At 35.7% G+C, this 20,764-nt stretch overlaps 2 protein-coding genes and 1 long non-coding RNA gene across 4 annotated transcripts; 2 read left to right on the top strand and 1 right to left on the bottom strand.

Annotated features, from left to right (window-relative positions):
• Window positions 1-13: 13 nt before the first annotated feature.
• LOC117157277 (coiled-coil domain-containing protein 12) lies at window positions 14-1,016 on the top strand. The gene is made up of 3 exons (XM_033335204.2): window positions 14-172; window positions 291-429; window positions 500-1,016. The coding sequence occupies exons 1-3, from the start codon at window positions 15-17 to the stop codon at window positions 692-694; spliced, it is 492 nt and encodes a 163-aa protein (XP_033191095.1). The 5' UTR covers window position 14; the 3' UTR covers window positions 695-1,016.
• On the bottom strand, window positions 760-17,774 carry LOC117157276 (carbonic anhydrase 1). Of its 2 annotated transcripts, none has more exons than XM_033335203.2 (7): window positions 17,545-17,774; window positions 6,107-6,148; window positions 5,288-5,452; window positions 3,827-4,071; window positions 2,392-2,628; window positions 1,629-1,890; window positions 760-1,444 (listed from the first exon to the last, which is right to left on the bottom strand). In XM_033335203.2, exons 1-7 carry the CDS (start codon window positions 17,585-17,587, stop codon window positions 1,398-1,400), a joined length of 1,041 nt encoding a protein of 346 aa, XP_033191094.2. In that variant the 5' UTR covers window positions 17,588-17,774; the 3' UTR covers window positions 760-1,397. The 2 variants fall into 2 exon arrangements, with proteins under 2 accessions (XP_033191094.2, XP_076480952.1); XM_076624837.1 differs by lacking the exon at window positions 17,545-17,774 and adding an exon at window positions 14,001-14,309.
• Window positions 17,775-18,553: 779 nt separating this feature from the next.
• On the top strand, window positions 18,554-20,735 carry LOC143303662 (uncharacterized). The gene is made up of 3 exons (XR_013060181.1): window positions 18,554-18,777; window positions 19,105-19,258; window positions 20,040-20,735. It is a non-coding gene; the product is annotated as an uncharacterized LOC143303662 (long non-coding RNA).
• The last annotated feature ends 29 nt before the right edge of the window (window positions 20,736-20,764 follow it).

Raw genomic sequence — 20,764 nt, forward strand, 5'->3', positions numbered from 1 at the left:
TAACGCCATCTACGATGGTTGTGATAAAACGTGACAAAACAAATATGGCGGAAGACAAGATTGGTTCATTGGAGGAGGAAGCTTTGAAACGAAAAGAACGCTTGCAGGCTTTGAAAAAGAAAACCGAAGATAACAAAGAAAACCAAAATGATAGTGTTAGTACGTTACCAAAGTGAGTTTCGTTGTCCTTCTTTTAAGTGATTGTAATTTTTAAATCTAACCTCATCTAACCTCAACTAACCTCTAAAGATCGATACTTATTTTTGTATTTGTTTACTTTATCGCCACAGACCGAAATTTCGGAGTTACAAACCACAGGATGACAGTCTTAAGGACAAAGTATTAGAAGATGCACAGCCAGGTAATGTTGAAGAGGAAGTACAAGATCAATTAAGCGCTGCAGTTACAAAAGTTGTCATTGAGGAGCTTGTAAGTAATTGTTTACAATAGATCAAAGTATTTGTTGTTATTTGATATTTATTTAATTACAATCTTTTAGGATATTAGCAATCTTGCTCCCAGGAAACCAGATTGGGATTTGAAGCGGGATGTTGCAAAGAAATTAGAAAAATTAGAAAGGAGGACTCAGAAAGCAATAGCTGAGCTTATAAGAGATCGTCTTAAGCAAGAGCAGCATGATTGGGCTGCTGTGGTAAATGTCGCAACCAACGATCAGACAAAGAACCATCCTTAAGGAGTTTTAAATCTTTTATAAAATTTTAATAACTTTGTGCATATAAGTATAACACAATAATAAAATATATTAGTAATAATTTTATTTATTATCGTCTAGACTACTATAAATTTCAGGACAATATATTTCATAGACATATTCATGAAGAGAACTTATTATCTATAAGATTAAAGTATATGTATATTATCATAAGATTAAGGTATGTTATCATGGCAGCGGTAGGAACTGTTGAATAAATACATACTAGAATTTTTGGTAGGCTTTATAACTTATAAAATACTTCTATATCTTTATTCATCAAATAAAATGCAATCAAATTCAATTATCATTTGTTTTCTATTTCTATTGCTTTGACTGTCACATTGTGAAGAAAGATTATATGTATCTACTGTTTAAAATCAGTCAATGTAAAATTTCTTTAAGTATTTATGTACATTGTTTAATATATCTCTAGAACTAAATGGTAATATACGCGTAATTGCGCGAGCACAAAAATAAAAATATTTATTTCCATTCTTATTTAGATTAGAAATAAATATCATAGATAACAGAACCTTTGAATACAGATGCCCCGAAGAAGATAAATAATACCTTTTTCATAAGAAAATGTATTATATCAATACTTATTTAGAATTCTTATCGATTACTTTAAATTACAGAATAGTCAATGTGATTGACTAGAGTTTCTAGTACATTGAGCCGATTATTGATATGGTAAGACAAGAGTGGCTGCAAGTATCACTGCAAATGCTGTAACAAAAATAAATATTCCTTTAATATCTAAAATTATGTTACTTTTTCAGATTAATATATATTTTACTTTCGCACACGCTAAATTACTACTTTGATTTCATAAAAATTAACTTGCCAGGCTGATTTCGTTATATTATACGATTAAAGAAATTTATGACCATAAATAGAAAGGGATACATACGTGACACAGTCCACATGTTTGCCCCAGAATATCCATTATCTTTCTTATTATCTACAGGAGCCTCTTCAAGTGTATTAGTATTCAGTTTCTTAGGTGCAGGAGAACTCGCTATTTCTGGTATTTTGGCAAGAGCGGGAGCTGCGGTAGTTTGTTCATCTCGGACATTACGATAAACCGTTCTACCGTCTAAGGGTTGTACTGGGCGGAAATTATGCGTTATATCATCGCCATCGAAGGATTGAATAGAGCGGAATGCAGCCAGCTGAAAAAAAAAATCAAGCAAATATAGACAATCAATTATGACTATCAGTGGAGTTAAGAGGAAACACGTTTCAGGATTATTTACGTAAAACATTTCCAGAATGTTTGAGGAGATCTAAAAATAAATTCCAACGCTGCCATTCAAAATAATTCTTCATCCTCTCTCTTACCATTTTATACTAATTATTTTTTAAATAATACTTCTCTACCTTATCTCCTTAAATTTCACATCTGTGTCTGGAATTTCATTCATCCTGTAACGTGTTTGTCAATTTCTTAACTAAGAATAGCAGCTTATTTAACCATCGAAAGAAATTACTTTCTCCGGTAAAAGGTTTCTAATAATCAAGTTTGGACAGCCGTGAAAGAAAGCGTTTGTAGAAGATATTTGTACAATATTCTTCCATATCCACTGTTAGACGACGTTAGAACCTAGACAAATACTCTAAAGGCACCCTTGTACTAACGGAATTTATATTGAACTCGATTGCTTTTGAAATACCTGCTCGTGGGAAATATGTTGAGGTTTCGCAAAGTCGATCCACTGAACGATTTCCAGACAAGGAGGTGTGGTCAGTGATCCTTTATATGTAAAATAATCTTGCGCTGATGCAAGATCAGGAGCGATCAATTTGCTTAAAATATTGCTATTCCTTAACGCCTCATTGCTGCCAGCCTTTCTTATTTCCAATATTTGCGACACGACCGATGCGAACACCGGATTCGGTTCATTCGTGGCCTGTAACAAACATTTCTCTCGATAAGATTTTTCCAACAATTTTTCCAATTATACAGATAAAACTCGCTACGATATTCTCTTCGTCGATTAAAATCATCTTTTTTTATCTTCGAACTAACATCAAACATATTCGATCGAACTTGTCGAGACGCGAGCGTCGACAAAAATAGATTTCGCATAAAATGCTTCTGTTTTAAAAGAAACAAACTCGTGAATGTATGTTTTTCACGTTTGTCTCAATAAAATTACCAGACTGAGATACGATTACAATAGCCTTCTCGTCGATTAAAGTTTCTCATCTAGAAACGCGTTTCGATCGAATTTGTTGAAGCGTAAATACAGACAAGAATAGAATTTCTATAAAGTATTTCTATTTTTGAGAAAACAAACTTATGAACGCGTATCCTCCACTCGAACGCCCTGTCCAAGTTTTCCGAATCAATTTAAACCATTTAAAGAGATGCGGAATATACGTGAAATAACGTTAGGTATTACGTACATGCACCCAGTTAGAGTCGGTTTGCGCGATTTACATAACTGATTTTAGGTATAGAGTACGCAAATTCGTGTATACAAACTCTTAGGAAAACAGAAATATCCATAGCGGAGGCATGAAAGCGAGACGAAGTCTCTTCATTCTACGTCTTCGACTGGAACTACTCGAAATTGATACTAATCGATTTGATTAGTAACAGATACCGCACCGCAAACTGTGAATTTTTATGCAAATTGGTACTTCTTATAATTCCAATTAAAGAAACGGAGTGTGGGCGAGAGATCTATATCGTTCGTTAAGTATACTTTTTTACATTTCTATATTTATATTCTGTGCATTTTTGCAAACTTTAAATTTCCCCTAAACGTATAGAAATCCGCAGCCTATTTACATTGTTAGATCGACTAGATTGACTTTTTGTCTTATATTAAAATATTTCGCGATTTTACGTTTGGTAAAAGGAAAAGTTTTCTTCAGAAATATTTCTCAAAAATGTTCGCAATATTTCTGGCGAAGAAAAATTTTCTCGGAAAATTTGCAACATTTCTGACAGTCGATAAATCTTGTCGAATATTTACTGAAATTTCCAAGAGAATTAATCGTTAAGTTGCCATTTTCTTCGTGATAATTTCCGATAAAATGGCATATAGGAATTTGCTCGGCGTAGCAATAAATAATTGTCAATATTTGATACTTATATACCTGATACCAGTATCCAAGTACACTGAGACCATCATCGTGTTTTATCGCTTCGTCGTAGGTGCCATATGCCTTCTTCCAGAAAACTGCGTGCATTTCCATGGAGTATGAGTGATTGTTTATCAGATCCTCGGATCCTAGACTGTCATTGTTTCCCCAGTGGAAGTGCAATTGTTCGAACACGTACGTGCTATTGAGGGACGCGCCAGATATCTCAGGGGATTCAGAATCGATACTCTGGATCATCACTAAAACCATGAAAAACATACAGATGTCAATTTCTCGTGTTTGCAAAATTTATCTGACGAATTCTTATTTCTTATTTCCTGGAGGTCATTTTTTTCTAATGCGTATGATTCCTCGAAGCTTTATCTTAATCGAGACAAGACAATGACTGTAACGTGCTATAATCGACGTTAATTTGCAGCTGTTCAAGGATAAGAGTCACGTTCAAAGAACGCACAGAACAATCGAAATGATCCTACACGGGTTAATTCAATTTCTAAGTTTTCTACCTTCTTGGAAAGATACCTGAACTAATCTCTTAAACAATACTATGTACATACAATCGCTGAACGAAAGCTTAGCGTTGAACGCGTTATTACTGGGTTTTGCATAGCTACACGCGATGCTCGTTACTTTTAATTTGCCAAACGATTCAACATCGTCGAAGAACGCGTGATGCTGTTGGGAATTAAAACGATGAGATTTATAATTAAACAACGCGAAAGACAAACGAATCTATATTCTAATTAGATAATGCAATGCCTTTCGGTATGCAGTCGGATAGGAATATTCGCGCGTGTTTGTAACAAAGGAAATAAAACTGACGTAACTTAATATAAAAATGCAACGAATGACAAGGAAATTCGTATTCTAATTAAACGATGCAACATCCTTTAGTATGCAAGGGAATAAGAATAGGTACGTATAAGGAATTATTAATTCTTAAGTTATCATCGTGTCTACTAACTATCGACTATAAGATTATTGCAACGTCACAAAACGTATATTCATTTGAATCGTCGGATGTCCGATGTTCCTTCGCGTAATTCGATTGCCTCTTATGTTCTTAATAAATCATCACAGAAAGTTCTCTGTCTCTGTAATTTTTCTTGCTGTACTTTCCTTTGTAATAGCAGCAATACGCTTTCCGAACGTTTATTTCGATTTTATAACTTTCTGCCTCGACTAACGCTTTTTTTTTCACAAATTCTTACGAAATACTCTTTCACAAAGCTGCTTACACGATAGGTCCCTTGCAGTGATACGATATTTCGAATAGACTGACAGTATCAGCGAAAAAGATATTTGCTAGAACTGTTTAATAATCGTTTAATCTATTTGTGAGAGATAATGTATTTTAAAAGTAAAATGTCTTTTTCGTGTTTGTTTACGCTTTAACGAACTAGACGACGACTATCATCGTTCACTCGTCGGTATCTCGACCTTGGCGTTCCATACCTGTATGGCCATTGTTCATTATGAGAGCTTTATGGGGTTTCTGGAGACCGGAAAATTCCAGATCCGGGTAAGACGCAGGCGCAACATTGTTCTCTTCTATGTCAATCGGAGATTGAAATTTCCCAACGCACGTGTCATGATCGTCGTTGGTCCATACCGAAGAAGCTGGAAAAGATACTTTTTAGAATACACGTTTAACAAAACGAAGACGATCAAAGATTCACTTTTCTACTTTATACAAACTTTATCGATCCCATTATGTCGCAAAAGATTAGACCAATTTCTAAATTAACTGATTCTATATATTTTCACTTTTCGTAATTTCACGATCTCGAACGTAGATTTGTTCACCGTTCTAAATTTCCAAAAAATTGCAAACAGATTCTAAAGTATCATTCTGTCGTATCGTCTAACTGTTCGTTAGATCAAATGCTTAATAAAAGAAAAAGAAAAAAATTGTCTTCGAAGAAAGTTAGGTGTGAAACATCGCTTGCAATGGCAATGTCTATGTACGAGCAAACTGACGAGAAAATAAGGTAAATGTTACACCGTTTGTTTCATAAAAACATAATAATTATACATTATATAATCTTTTCCATATCTGAGTCATAAATACGAGCGAGATCGTGATGAGATTACAATGTTGAACGAGTAATAACGTTTAAAACGATGACATTTATGCTTTCTAAGGAAGAAAGTTGATTGATCACGTTGAAATGGTAAACAACTTATTTACAGGTCCCCATAGCTTCAACGTAAATCAATTTTATGTATCTATGAATCGCTTCTTTCTACGCGAAGATTCGCAGTTAAACTCACCTTTAGCGGCATCGTAGCTGACACTGCCGGCGGCGATCAGATCTGAAATGCAAACAACAATTTGTAAAACCGGTCGATTTACATGTTACTAGTCGTTGCATGCGCATAGATAAGCAGGTTTGATCAGATTTCATTTTTAATTGGACGATCATTAATCGACAATCGTGAGAGCCTCATTATCTTTGCGCATGAATCGTCGCGTGGATAGACGTAAATAAAAGCAACTCTATAGAACGATGAATGTTATTTGTTGACAGGAAAATCGGTTAACTGAACAGATTAAATCTTTACCCAACGAAATTTGCATCATTCTTTGAAACAAAGAATCGTTTCTCTTTCTCTGTGTTTGATAATTTCATACTATTTGATACTTGTGTTTTCGTACCTAGCACATGCAAATACGTAAATTTAACTTAAGAAATAATAAATATACTACGGATGTTTAGAGTGATATTTCTTGGAAAACCGAAAGCCCAACAGACGGTTCTTTCGCTTATTGCATACTACAACCACTGTTGAGCTTTCGACCGTTGGCGGGGAAACGCGATCTCGAAGAAGCGCTCCAACGGGAGTCGTAAATTCCCTTTACGATTTGAATAATCGACGCCACGAATCGCTCGATCCCTTATTTCGGTTAAGATAATAAGGGTGGTTGAATGAATATAACGCTGATATTAACAGGTTAATATATGATGAATCATGACCGTAACACGGGTCCGGGTCGCTCTCATAGTAAGGGTTTTTTTTTCTATTTATTCAAATTTTACAATTTGTCCAGTAGGACATTTGGTAAAATATTATAGCGGTATACTAATATAGCATGTGGGTGGCTACCCCCAACGGGGTACCATCATCGTCTGTTGGGTGTTTCCTTTTTAATCTTCTTTTTATGCAGTAACGGTTTGGGGTACGTAATGATTCTTCACTGGAGCTATCCATCTTCTTACACCACCGAAGTGACGTTTATTGACACGAATGAAGGTGTTACAAAGTTGGAACAGACTCACGATGGTTAGGCACTTGTGACTCTGGTCTAAGACTCGATAACGAATCCGCGGTCAACGGGTTAGTAGGCTTATTTCTTCGTCAAAGTCTAAGTTGGAATTGATACCAAGCGTGGAGATAGCAAGACGTTAGTTAACTCGTCCAAGAGCTCGTACGCGATGTCTTCATTCGGGAAGTGAGGGACATTAACGCTGCTGTTAATTGGTCAATTTGGGACAAAGACTGCTTGTCCGTTTGAAGAACCTTACTTAACAAAATCCTAAGATTTATAGCGGGTCCTCAGGCTAGCTGAACTTGTGCTGTGTAGGTGCATCGATATCTGGTAATTATTTTGCCGTTATTAGGAACCGCTTGAATGTTTACTGCCGAGTACCTCTACGGGTATTTCCCTTAATCAGGGCTATATTATTGTTCCATACCTTTGTTAGACGGAGCGGTCGTCCCGTTGATCGCGGCTACGTTCGGTGACTAATTGTCGCCTTGAGTCCAAGCTCATTGTCACAAATCTCGAATAAATACAATTGAGTAGAACGACGGGAAATTGTTTAATTGCAGGTATAGACTTTAATTACAATTTTACGGATTTTCCCAAAGTTCCAGAGGGGAGGCTCCGGTGTCCTTTCATATTTTCAATAATCCAACAACTTCAAGATGTGATACAATGGTGCGTATGTGAAATGCCGAACTACGAATGAGTACGAATGACTTGAGACTCGTTTCGTGTTGGAGATTGCGATGAATGTATCTTCTGTCGATTGACTGTCTTCGACTTGGCGACTGTGATCACTTGACTTCAGACTCCTTCCGTTATTCGAATTATATTTTAACTGACTGATGAGCTTTGACTGTTACTTGAATGTTACTGTGGAACAAATCCAGAGAGCAAGTACAGAGATGAAGTTTAGAGTACAAGTGACTGCTCTGTAGTTGTGAGCACAAGCAAAGTTTGAGTTTACTTATAATTCTCAATGAGAATTGATTGTAAATAGTCTACCAAATAAAAAAAAAAAAGAAGTAAAATTCGTTCTTGTGTTATCACTGAGGAAAGCTCGGAGTGGGTGTGTTTGTTGTATAAAGAAACCGAAAATACTTGCAGATATAAAGATTCCGTTCAAAAGATTCTGTTTATGGTGGTTCTTTGGGTTTATCGAGGGTCTGTATAACAGTGCATGGGCTTTTGACGGTCAGACAACGAAGGACGTCACACGGACCATCTCACGCTACGTAACAAATGTACTTTTATATTTCGATGTTTCACATACTTTTCCATATCATGTGCAATTTTCTCGTTATCTCTGTATCTAAAAAATGTTTAATAAACACGTAAAACTCCACAGTCCGATAGTAACGGTGTAAATACCGTTCGCTTTCTCTATTCGATTATATCAAACTGAATATACTTAAAAAAGAAAAAAAAAAACAAAATCACCGGTATATTCTGTTAAAGTAACGCGTGAACGTAATTCATAAAATAATAAACGTGAAATAGTTAGCCGGAGAAATTAAAATTGATCCATCCGTCGTTTTTCGAGCATTAAACAAATCGCAAGAAGTTGCGTGAATAAAACAAACTATACTTTGGTGTAACTCGGTAAACTCGGTAAACTCGGTAAACAAAAGGATAAAAGGATCTGGGTTAGCCAGATATCTGTAGCGGTTTCATACTTCCGTGGGAACTTCTCGAGACTCCAGTGAAAGTCGATTTACGAAAGATTTACAAGCGAGCGTGCCGCTTTTGCACTCGGCTCGTCACAGATAAATTGTTCTAGCCGAGTCGATTAAAATATAGAAGCCAGCTACTATCCTGTACGGTAAACCGTCCGACAACGAATATCGATTCGTCCCTATGAATTCGATTGCACCGATTATACCGTTACGTGCTGTACATCAAATACTTGGGATGATACATATCCGGCTGACATGCTGTTGAATAATAAAATGTAAACTTGTTTAACGCATGCAACAAGGACAGTACGTTTTTAGCGGCGAAGAACCTGTTATATGTCGTATACGGCGATTTCATGTTTCTTCTGCTTTTTTCCTTCGTTAAAATATTCCTCTAATGATCGCCAGATACTGGCGAATCCACGAGCAAATACGTGCTTTCTACTGCATGTGGCATAAATTGAAATTATCAGTAAATAAGATTTGAAATAAAAGGAACGAGGAAAGTGCAATAACACGGTTTTCTACTAATCTCTTTCACAGTTAGAAGAACATATTTATACAAATTACAATTTAGTTTCCAGATTACTACTTTCTTAAAGGGAAACAAAAAACCAATAAAACAGACGGTGCATTATGTAGATACTCTCTCTTCTCTTGCTTCTCTTCTCTCTCTTTCTCTCTCTCTCTCTCTTTTTATCTTTCTTGTGTAATACGTATAAAACATGTATTAAAGCATACAATTTACTGTGCGCATCTTATGCATACATATACACGTATCAATATTAAATTGTAAGGTAAATTCGTCCTGCTTTTATGTCTGTTACATATGAAGCGAGAAAATTTCGTATAACAGATACAACAAGCAGGACAAATTTCTGTTACAGTCTGTAATAGAAATATATATAACACGATACAGTTGTAGAGATATGCAAACTATTTACGAAAGAAGAAGGAAAAAGAGGAAGAAACGCAGGAAGAAATATATGGAATTAAAATCAACGCTGACAAGAAAATAAAAAAGGAACGTCTACTTTGTCAGGAATTGCCCCAAGGTTTCGCGTTATCGGAAAAACGTATTTAATGTCACAGCGGTTACTTGAGTCGCGGACATACGCATGGATTATTCACGATTCGAACGTATATATTCGATAAATTCGAAGTTCCAAGCGGAAAGGGAAATAGGCCACTTCCTCGCTCACAGCAAAGGCGCTTCTCGATTATTGCCGGTTAACGAGTCAGCCCTTGCACGGTCTACGAATGATATATGTCGCGTGTACTCACGTTGCCAGATCCTATGCATATGCTCGACACGTGCGTCGAATGATAAACGTACGAAGAAAACGGCGGTTCTGTTTCAGGATCGACGATTATTGCCAGGCGGACAGCCAAGCCACGTAGGAGGTCCTTTCAACGACATTTCGAGGACTATAAACTAATTTAATCGATTTAGCATCGCCATTGAACGTACAAGCAGCAGCATGTCCTTCCGATATCCGAAACGTTTATTCAGTTTTATTGGTCACGGATGCGCTGCTGGTTTTCTCGTAAAACCTAAATGTTCACACCAAGGATCGCCGTACGATGAAAATGGGAGCACGTGTATTGCAAGTGAAGCAATCGTTGCGTTTCGTTGCGAGAAACTGCTTTTTTTCCGGATGGAGAGAAGTTAAAGGGACGACGACCTTGGGTTGGTTCTTCGATTGCGCAGGATATTGCTACACTGAACGATCGAACATCGTGTTATTACGTTCTGAAATAGTTAATTAAAGCGAGATATCTCGTGCGAACGTGAAGAATGTTGGAAAAAACGATAAGTAGCAGACGACTAATTTTAGTCGTTAATACCAGTATTTACATATCGCCTGTGTTAATCGTTATTACTTAACGAGTTGAGATTTCAAGAGATACGATTTGTGAACGAGAATCTTCTCTATCTTGAATCGCGAGGATTTATTTTATTTTTCACGGTGCAAGGTTAAAATAGAAGTGGGATATTACTTCAGGTTCGAACCATCGGCATACCGATATATTTCAGCGTCGAACGTTCCTCTCTCGACCGATATTACTATTTCTCTTAACAGGCTTTTTCTAAGCCCGTAGTTCTCATTTAGGATTCCATTATTTGCGAGGTGCAAATGTTTAGGAGAGAAACGACAATTAACAGAACACTTAAATTAATATGAAACACTTAAGTTAAAAGAAATGGCAGGCGACTATCTATGCCAGTGAGTTAAAGAATATTATTACGATTTCCGGGAAATCCTTTCCGAATGTTCAGTGCTATAGGTTTGTTTTACTTTTTGCCATGCGAGGTTAAAATTGACAAACGAACGTTAGTAGCGAGCAAATGCAACGGTAATTATTTTTATCTAATCGTAAGCACAGGGCGAAATACGTAGATTAGATAAATAAACATAATAAATAAATAATAATATCTTCTTGCATAAAGACTCACTATTCTCTGTAGGGTGTAACCTGTGATATGTATGTTTACGAGAACACATACTTCATACTTGTGAAACACCTTTACCTTGCACGAAGTTAGTGCTATTTTTAACATTCGTGATTATTAGAATGCGGATGTTTATTCAATTGTGGAAACGTTAAAAATGCATATATTCATTGAATGCAAGTAACACGAGATTACACAAAATGCTCACAGATGTGGTGGATGAAACAATAAAACTGCCTGGTTTTGTCTTTTCAGTTACCAAACCGCGTGATAGATTCCTTCGATGTTGATCGATTTATTTATCTATTTATGAGAGAACGTAAGAATTATTTAAAGAGCTTAAGACGCACGTATGTAAATTTTGTCGATCAAACACACATGTACATTCATAGACGTACACTTTGTAGGAAATTCGAACAAATGTCTCGCCTAATATAATTTAATATGTTCATCAATATACGAATTTGCAGACATGTCTGCGATTCAGCGATCGTTCGAATCATTAAAAGACTCATTTACATTCTTCGAAGGCACTTCGATATTCGAATTACCTGCTCCAATCGAGGCCAGAGATGAAATATTATAAAACACACGGCTTTCATCGACACTCCGGTAGTTTTCATCGTTCGTTTCAATCTACGATTTCGCTGGTCGTTTGCGATAGAAGGTTTCGTATTACCTTCTTTCATACAGCACGCCCCTACTTATACCGATATTCCATGTATAATGATACATCACGTATGACCATCTACTTGTTGTTAATTCTACTTCTACTTGTTGAAAGTTTATTGCACGAGCTTAAAATCGACATGTCTGTAACATTCGTTAATGTTGAATGGTTATAGACGTATGGCCCGACCCTGACAGTATCGAAGTATACTCTATCGAGTGTGCTTTGCTGCACATACTCTACAGTGAAAATCTGTCCAGTTTAAACCGCTATATCTAGACTACGGATGTTTAGACAAATTTGTGTTCTTGATCGAAGAAAAGGAAGTTAAAGAGCTATTTCCACTACTAAAGAATTGAACAAACAGTATACTTTGGATATTTCATCTATTTCAGCAGCAGTGATATAAAATACAAAAGGGCAGGGAAATTTATACAATAACGAAATTTTGACTTTTACTGTTACTCTTTACTGGCTAAAGACGATCGATATTTCAGAATAGCAAATAATTATCGATCACTGGCTTGTTTTACGATTCGGTGAATTTATTGATAGTTTATAACATAAAGTAAGCTACGATGTGTAAACTGTAAAAGTTACAATGAATTAACGACGAGATAAGAGGATCGTACGATAAAGAATTCAACTTTCCATTGATACTACGCTCGATACGATGGCTGTTACACTTTCATACGCAAAGACGACCGAGATTATTAAATGGAGGATTAAACGAGCGAATAATCGAGTACGTGGATTAATTTTATCGATCAATGATTCATAGTACGGAAAAAAAGTCTACCGCGTGTTTTTGTTACATCCCAGCGATGATACTTTGAACGACGTATATTTATATAACTTTATTCAGTATTATAACAATTTTTATTCGCACTCATTGCCCGAGGAATATTTTCTATGCTATCATTCCTAGTTCGATTCATACACAATGCTAGTTACATTTATCCCAATGTGCTGTTATTTAAAAAAATATTTTAATCCAATTAGAATTAATTATTCAAGAAGAAGAATCGTTCGATCGAGACAAAATGAAATTTTGGTAAAAAAAAAAAAAAAATAGATATGCGCAAATGTAGAAGACGATGAACCATCAAAATACGTGATTCGTACGTAAATTAATTCGACGACTAAATATGGTTAACCACTACCCTTGGAAATAAGCCGCGACTTTTCCGGTACGTTTTTCCTTCAGGAAATTGCGCAACACGTAGCAGTACGAGGCAAATTGTAAAAAAATGCGGCCGTGAAATCGGATGCACTTATGGGTATTACATATCTTCTTGGGCTATGTGCATATGTAATTTTTTCCATAAAGGTAGGGGAGATCGAAGGCAACGATACAACCGGCTTCGTTTATCAAACGCACGTCCTTTCAGTGAAAAATGACAGGTGACGTCTCGTCGACCATTTTTTCTCTCTTTTAAACGCTAATTACATTATCTATATTTCTTTCTTATTTTCTCCTTCCATTCCATTCGCTAATTCGTTGCGTCGGACTTCATGCGCTTTAAGTACAACGTACGTTATCCGATATACGTGTTTTAAATATGTCTCGCGAATTCTCGGGAAATAAAGCATGGTATTTTCAAAATTAGATAAACACGGCTACGAAATTTTTTTTTAAGTATCGTTACTCGACACGTGCAAGACGCACAGGATACTGAGCTATCAAAAAAAGGAAGGAAGTCCTTGGGAAAATCTTTTAATTTGCAATATATATTTACTCCGCGTGACTCGTATTTTTTCTTTCGGTTTTTTTTTTGTTTTGTTTCATGTAAATAACAGACGCGTCCAATATGGAAATCAGGCGAAAGACTTGACGAATTACGGCAAGGTGTTCTAAATCAACCTCGCCTCGGTCTTATAGAAAGTGTGCAGTTATTTTATTGGTAGTTTTTTATTGTAGAGTAAGTATGCCACTTTGAATGAAAGTCAGATACTGTTCTAATAATAGAGATTCCTTTTGACAAAAGAATCGGACCAATTGCTCGTCGCGATTCGCGGTTTACGTCGTTCAACTTTTCTGAAAATATACGACGTAAACGTTTGACGTTTATAAAGCGGAAGTGCGAAATCTTTAATACCGTTGTTATTTATCAGTCGATGGAAACGTGGAAAACACATCGAGCAACTTAGGAAACTACAACTTTACGGTAAACGGCGGTACGACAATTTTTTGCGTCACTCTATTGTTGCACTATCTACGATTGGAATCGTTTAATCGAAATTACAGTGGGCTATTGCGTTCCAGACATCACTGTGACAAATGCATTGTCTATTTTGTCCTCGATTTTGCAGAACGTTCGCGTATCGATGCTTTGTACGCGAAAGGCGTCACGCAGACGCTGTTCTTCTTTTTTCTGTTTTTCCACTTTTTCACTTCTCTCAATGATGCAGATAATTTTTATTAACCGTTAAATGTCACTCGCGTTAACTGTATATATCGTGATAATCGCGAAAGAAGCGAACGTTTTATCCATCGAACGATCTTCGTTTGTCTCGTTCCCTATAAAAATATCCGAACAATTTACCCCTACTTATCCCCTCTTATCATATCGATTCTTTATCATTACGTCAAAACGGATGCCTCTGTCGTAAGTGGGTATTTCATTTGTAATTATCGAAGAGATTCTTTGCAAATTGCAGGTAAATCACAGAGAACTAATTCTTCGAACTAATTTTACTGGAGAGGAAAGAAGCCGCAAGCACGAGCGACGCTGGATTCGACAAAAACCGTACTTGATAGTTTCGATTTCTTAAACGATAAATTGCGCTAATTAACCTTAAGCCCGTTCAAGGAACATCAAATTATCTCATTTTATTCTAATTGACTGCCTACGACCGGCCTATTCCACCAAATAACGGTGGAAAATTTCGGGCCACGAGATCTATCGCGATTTGCAATCTCATGTTTATACCACGAACGTTACGATTGTCGTTAATCATACTGTAAAATCGTATCAAATTGTCGCATGTGTTTGTTACGTAAGAAAATATCAGCACGTTATAAACAAGTTATCGAAAATTGATTAGATCCGTATCTAAATCGATATTCTCCCCTATTTCATTAGAATTCTATGTTTGATCTTATCGTTTCTCGCCGATTGTTTTTCTCGCACTCGTAATTTTCTAACGTTATCTAAAAAGTATTTTGACAAAATTTTCAGCAACATACGAAGATATTGCTATTGATACGTATATATATATTTCTTTTTTCCTTTTTTTTTTTTTTCGTTTCACTTTCACATGAAATGTTTCCACCAAATTACAAATCGTGATGTATCTCCGGCAAAGCCACATTCCTTGAAATACGACGCGTTCTACATCAATCGATCGGCTGTAACGCGTAGATCACGAAAATAGCGAGATTACTTCGCGGATATTTACTATCACTGAAATATCTCGCCTCGTATTCAATAAAAATGAGAAAAAAGGAAAACCGTTTGTTTAACCGACAACAGGTTTTTCTTTCAGATACGAGAGATTCGAAGATCGCAGCGGGATTAAATTTTCCATCGGAACAGAAGAATTTGGAGAGAAAACGTTCTGCCTTTTCGTAATTCTGGATAACATAAATTTCATATAGGGCTTTCATATAGGGCTACGTTAGAATAAGGGGGTAAATATAACGAAACCATAAAAGTTGCATTAAACTCTGGTAGTTCAGTCGATGACGTTTTAATCAAAATAAAGGTGGCAGGCGGCGCCGTAAATTACAAACGGCTCGCGATTCTGTTTACGCTTATGAATCCGAGAACCGTAAATTACGCCTCGATGGTGTTTAGCTTTCCCTTTTCGTGAATTTTATGTAACGCTTTTACTTCTGTTTTCGCGCAAACATATCTCGTTCAAGTGTGAATCCGGGTCTAATTGTCGTTTGCGTACGCTGCAGCCGCGATGCAACCGATGAGCCGAGTTGAACACGCCTCGACCATGCTATGGGACCCCATCGTGAATTTTAAGCGATTTCGTGATATTAATAATAAGCATAATTGATTCAGCGTCGATCATAGTCTGTCTACAAAATGCATGGCGAGTCGAAATAATCATAATCAAGATCTTTCTTCTCTTCATTTACATTTTATACATTTTATAGAGTTCCGTGTATTTACAGAGAATTAAAAGTTGTAAAAATCCATGCAATATCAATGAGTATATAAAATATGCCAAGTATAGTTGCTTTCTATAATAGCTGGTAAGTGAAACAATTTTTTACCGAGGTTCTACTTTTCAAAATTATATTCTCGAAAATATGGATTTGCATAAAAATCCATAGTCTACGTATTGGTATATAATCGTACTCGGTTTTATATTACATGACGTTATCAGATCATTTATTTGACGTTATCCAACAGCTAGTGCTATATAGCAATTAAGTAACGTTTATTAATCGAAGAAAGTGAAAGAAAGGAACAAGCATTGCATTTTTAAGAGCATTGTTAGTATGTTTGAAAGTATATAGATAATCGTAGACTGCTAGTTTCTTATCATATCTTAATTGTATTCTAAGCTTTCACTTTAATTGTTGATATCGTTATCAAATAAAATGCGGCATTATATCTCTCTGTGTATTTCGTTACATATCTACCCTGCTATTGTCACTTTTATGAACGAGATTCTAACGACCATAATACTATACCTGTGTTACTATAGACAATTGTAAATCTCGTCTTGTATCAGAAATATTTTTCCGATGATATAGAACAATTGCAAGAATTTTCATTAATCTCGTATTGTCAAAAAAATCTCGAATTACATCTACCGCAAAATTCCCACAAAGACTCACTAATATTCACGTCGCACTATCAAAAGTGTTTTCATCGGATTATATGAGAAATCTCAAATTTCTTGAACGTCTTCAACATTTATTTATTTATTTATTAAACGAACGTTAGCCCCATAATACGTATATACGTAATAGTAATAAGTAGAGGAAAATAAAATTAGGAATTATAAAATTGCAAAGTTACGAAAGTACGATAGAACAGAAATACTTAAATAAAACACGAGAAGATATTACATTATGACCGTGCAAGCATTGAATATCGTAAACATCGAACGTCTAAAGTTCTGAATCTTTGTTATACCGAAATATCGTTGAAATCATACGATCCTTACATTGTCACAAAATCTCGAATTACAGCTAAACTTCTAAACTGAAATTCGTCAGAAATATATGTCACGTTCCAGGAATTTTCGTTCGCGCTGCATTTAGGAGAAGCAAATTCTAAAAAAAAAAATCCTCGATTCGCACCGCAGTGAAATTTCGAAGCAAAACGTCGACTATCGTTGCTATAAAAAAATCCCTTGATGTTTATATCGCATCGGTAGAATTCTCGTCAAATTCTCAAAGAGATTCGGTAGATCGAAGGTATAATCAAGTTTCCAGCTAGAACTCTCGCTATTGTTTCTACAAAGGATCCTCAAGTGCGGAAAAAATGTTTCACCGCCGGCCCGATCATCTTCCAAGCTAACGTCCCTACAAAAATTCTTCAACGTCTGTGTCATAAAGTCGTTCGATGCGCGATGTTGCAAATCGAAATCCCAGTTTCACAGTGAATCACGACCGCCTAACCTTTTCGTGAATCACCGGTCTGAAAAGAGAAAGAAGAGAAGAAAAGGACTTACTCGACGACAATAGGAGCCCCAGCGTGACAATTAAGAAAGCCATGACGAAAAAGGCAACTGTCACTTTTCACTGTGAGTGGATGGTGTCGAGGACCGACCCAAGTTCTGTCGATTCAACGATATGTTAACTTAGAAATACGAATACTCTGTTACGGTCGGTGGTCGACTGAGCGACTGCCGGCTTGTCGACTATGTTAAATAAGAGACCACCACTTTTATTTTGCGGTAGCCTATCGACTCTGCACAAATTTATATACCGGCTAGTGGAGACGAAGAAGCGCGGATGATGGCCAGGTAAACGCGATATCGAGAAAGTCAGGAAGGGGAATAAAAGGCTCGATGGTGATTTTTGATGATTCACTGGCCCTCGAACCGATATCTCGAAACAAGCAGAATTTAAAGAAATTGCGATAGAGACACGGTTTCTCAAAACTTGTTTCAGCTTCCTTATTCGGCCTGATTCAATCACTCGATTGTTTATTCCCTTTTCCGGTTGTAAACTAAATAGAATGGCACTGTAAATGGTACTGTTGTCTGCGGATTATGATAATTTGTATCCGTGAAATTCAGATTTTATTTAGCCACTGTATATACACAGTTTGTTCAGTTTCTGTGATATTTGCAATCCGGTTCGTTTGCTATAGAATTGGCATGTACCGATTGCACCGAGTTAAAAATAGTAATTTAATTACGAACGTGTTATTTCGTAACAATAAGAAAAAATGTTTCATCGAAAACTAGAAGTGTATGCACTCCCTGTATATAAGATCGACATTATTTGATTAAAATTTAATCTATATGTATACCTGTATGAGGCATGTCCTCTTTAATAGTTTATTTGTTCTTCCTTTTTATAGTTTCTGCGTACATAATATCGTTGCAATATTTTATGCTAATTTACAATAGTTTGTTCTACTTATCATGTATCAAAGCTTTCTACGTAAGAATAAATTTAAGATAATATCATAATTTTGCGAATTTCAATACTTCCTCGCTTAACTATATTTCAAAAAGGCATTGTACTTGGCAGTGTAGATATTCTATCTCAAACGTTGCAAAATGTTATTAGTCTATAACATCTGTTCTGTTTACTTCTCAAAGGTATACTTGGATGTATCGTACTCGAAATATTAAACGATTAAATTGCTTTTCTTCGGGCCCAACGAAAAGACCACTCGTGCTGAAGACGTTCGTGACATACGTGAGCCATAGCTTGCGGTACTTTAGAAGCACGTAAGAACCCATTACTGCATTTTGAATGTGTCAGCTTCCGTTTGGTCAGATTGCTTCCGCTTACCATTTTCCTCGTCGTTTCCAGTTAGAGATTTTAAAAATTTTTCTACAGCTTCATCGATTATATTCGATAATTTTACTTATAGCGTTCAGGGCTTATTAAAGAAGTTTCATATATTTTACTCAACTGATACGTGTTAAACACTAACAGAAAAAATATTCAATAAAACTTGATTCATTACTATCACGTATTAAGCATTAGCAAAAGAATATTCGATAAAATCATATTTTTTAAATTAATTTATGCAATATATTCGAACTTTCCAGGCTACTAGATCAACATGTGCTAAAATTGTTACTGTAACTAATGAAAACGTCAAATGTACGTTGTCAGCGGCGATTCGTTGTTAACCGGAAAAAAAAACGGTATAGTTGGCAGAACGCTTAGGTAGCTGCAATTATTGCAAAGGTATTTATTAGGGTACGTATATTTGCTTTCGTGTTGAATCTTACTTGTTAGCAGTATGAAATATCGACGATAGTTAGAGCTGCTTCAACGAAACTTTGAAATGTTTGATGAAGGTCGCCTCGTTTGATACGTTTCGGAATAAAAGTTTCAAGAAAACCGCCGCTAGTTTCTTCGACTCGATTTCGCAAGCATTATGCAATGCGCACATATAGAATTGTTATATTTGAAGTAATGTTTCGGCTATTCGGTCGGAAAGAAGACAAGGGCAAAGGCGAATTCCTTCGCTTGAGGTCAAAGAGATAATCATTTTAAAATGACAAGAATGGCTATGACGCGATTTATACTCTTCAGCATTTTGATAATTTTCTGTTTTATCGCGCCAAGTACCGTCTTGAGACAATGCCTAGGCATTTCGTAAAACAACGACGACATGCATTCAATTGATTTAAGAATATAAAGAATATAAGAATATAAATAAATAGAAATAGAAAGAACGGAAAGGATATCCATACATAATTTGTTTCATAGAATGTTGAATTAAAGGTAAATAAAGGAGCAGGAGCAACGTTTCGTTAAATGGGGCAAATGATAATGTGCCATAACACAATTATAAAAACGTAGAAAAAAATAAAAGATTATCCTTATCGATGTGATTTCTTAATATTGATTTTAAAAGATTGTATAATTTAATTAAAAACGTTTCCATTATGTTAGATAAGAAGATTGAGATCGATTTGGTGATACAATCTTGATTCACAAATTCAGAATTGATAGTGTGATCCATATTTTTCAGAATCATTGACTGACGCTTTGTCCCACTATTTATCCAAGTATAAGCTAAGCAAAGGCATCCCGTATACAAAAGGATATGGGAAAAATCTGCATCATCTATGAGACGACTAGGTCCTTGCAGCAAGGTCAACTCTTTCCGAAAAGGAGAACAATCGGTGTTAACCAAGCGATTTTTGTATTTCGCAGAACAAACCACATTTTTAACTCTTTAACAAGTTATTAATTAATCAAGCGATAAATGCATCCTTCTTTGACAAAGACGGCCTGCAATTCGAGAGCTCTATGCCTTCTTTACAAAAACATTAGAAAACATTTATTTCTATTCATAATAATTCATAGAGAAGAAAAATATGCCATAATTCGAAAAAGATTCATTTTTGAGTCACAATAAGACGATTATGTATATGATAGATCGGGCAATTCTATATCTTTTCATGTCGTGCGTTATCATATTATAATGTTTTAAGATGTAAGCATTAGTATATCTTACAATGGCTTAGTTGGTTTACAAGAAAGTTGACCTCAGCTATTCATTTAATCTCGTGAGATTTTTAATATGTACATTATATTAGCATGTACATAAAAAAAAGACAATAGGATTGTGCGATAAGGATGTCCTAATATTTTATATATTAATAAGTTATACGCGATTTTATATATCGTAGAATACCCCTACCAAATGATAAATAATTTTATAGTTAAGTATAGATATAAATATAGATTGAT

The sequence above is a fragment of the Bombus vancouverensis genome, chromosome 15, assembly GCF_051014615.1.
Source record: "Bombus vancouverensis nearcticus chromosome 15, iyBomVanc1_principal, whole genome shotgun sequence".
Classification (NCBI taxonomy): Eukaryota; Metazoa; Arthropoda; class Insecta; order Hymenoptera; family Apidae; genus Bombus; species Bombus vancouverensis.

Bases quoted from the DNA above. Each gene is read 5' to 3' on its own strand.
- LOC117157277 (XM_033335204.2), top strand. From the start codon at position 15: ATGGTTGTGATAAAACGTGACAAAACAAATATGGCGGAAGACAAGATT. The intron at 173-290 runs GTGAGTTTCGTT...TTATCGCCACAG, and splicing joins AGTGTTAGTACGTTACCAAA to ACCGAAATTTCGGAGTTACA. The intron at 430-499 runs GTAAGTAATTGT...ACAATCTTTTAG, and splicing joins AAGTTGTCATTGAGGAGCTT to GATATTAGCAATCTTGCTCC.
- LOC117157276 (XM_033335203.2), bottom strand. From the start codon at position 17,587: ATGGCTTTCTTAATTGTCACGCTGGGGCTCCTATTGTCGTCGA. The intron at 2,629-3,826 runs GTATATAAGTAT...TGTTTGTTACAG, and splicing joins TACTTGGATACTGGTATCAG to GCCACGAATGAACCGAATCC. The intron at 1,445-1,628 runs GTATGTATCCCT...TTTTTGTTACAG, and splicing joins AAACATGTGGACTGTGTCAC to CATTTGCAGTGATACTTGCA.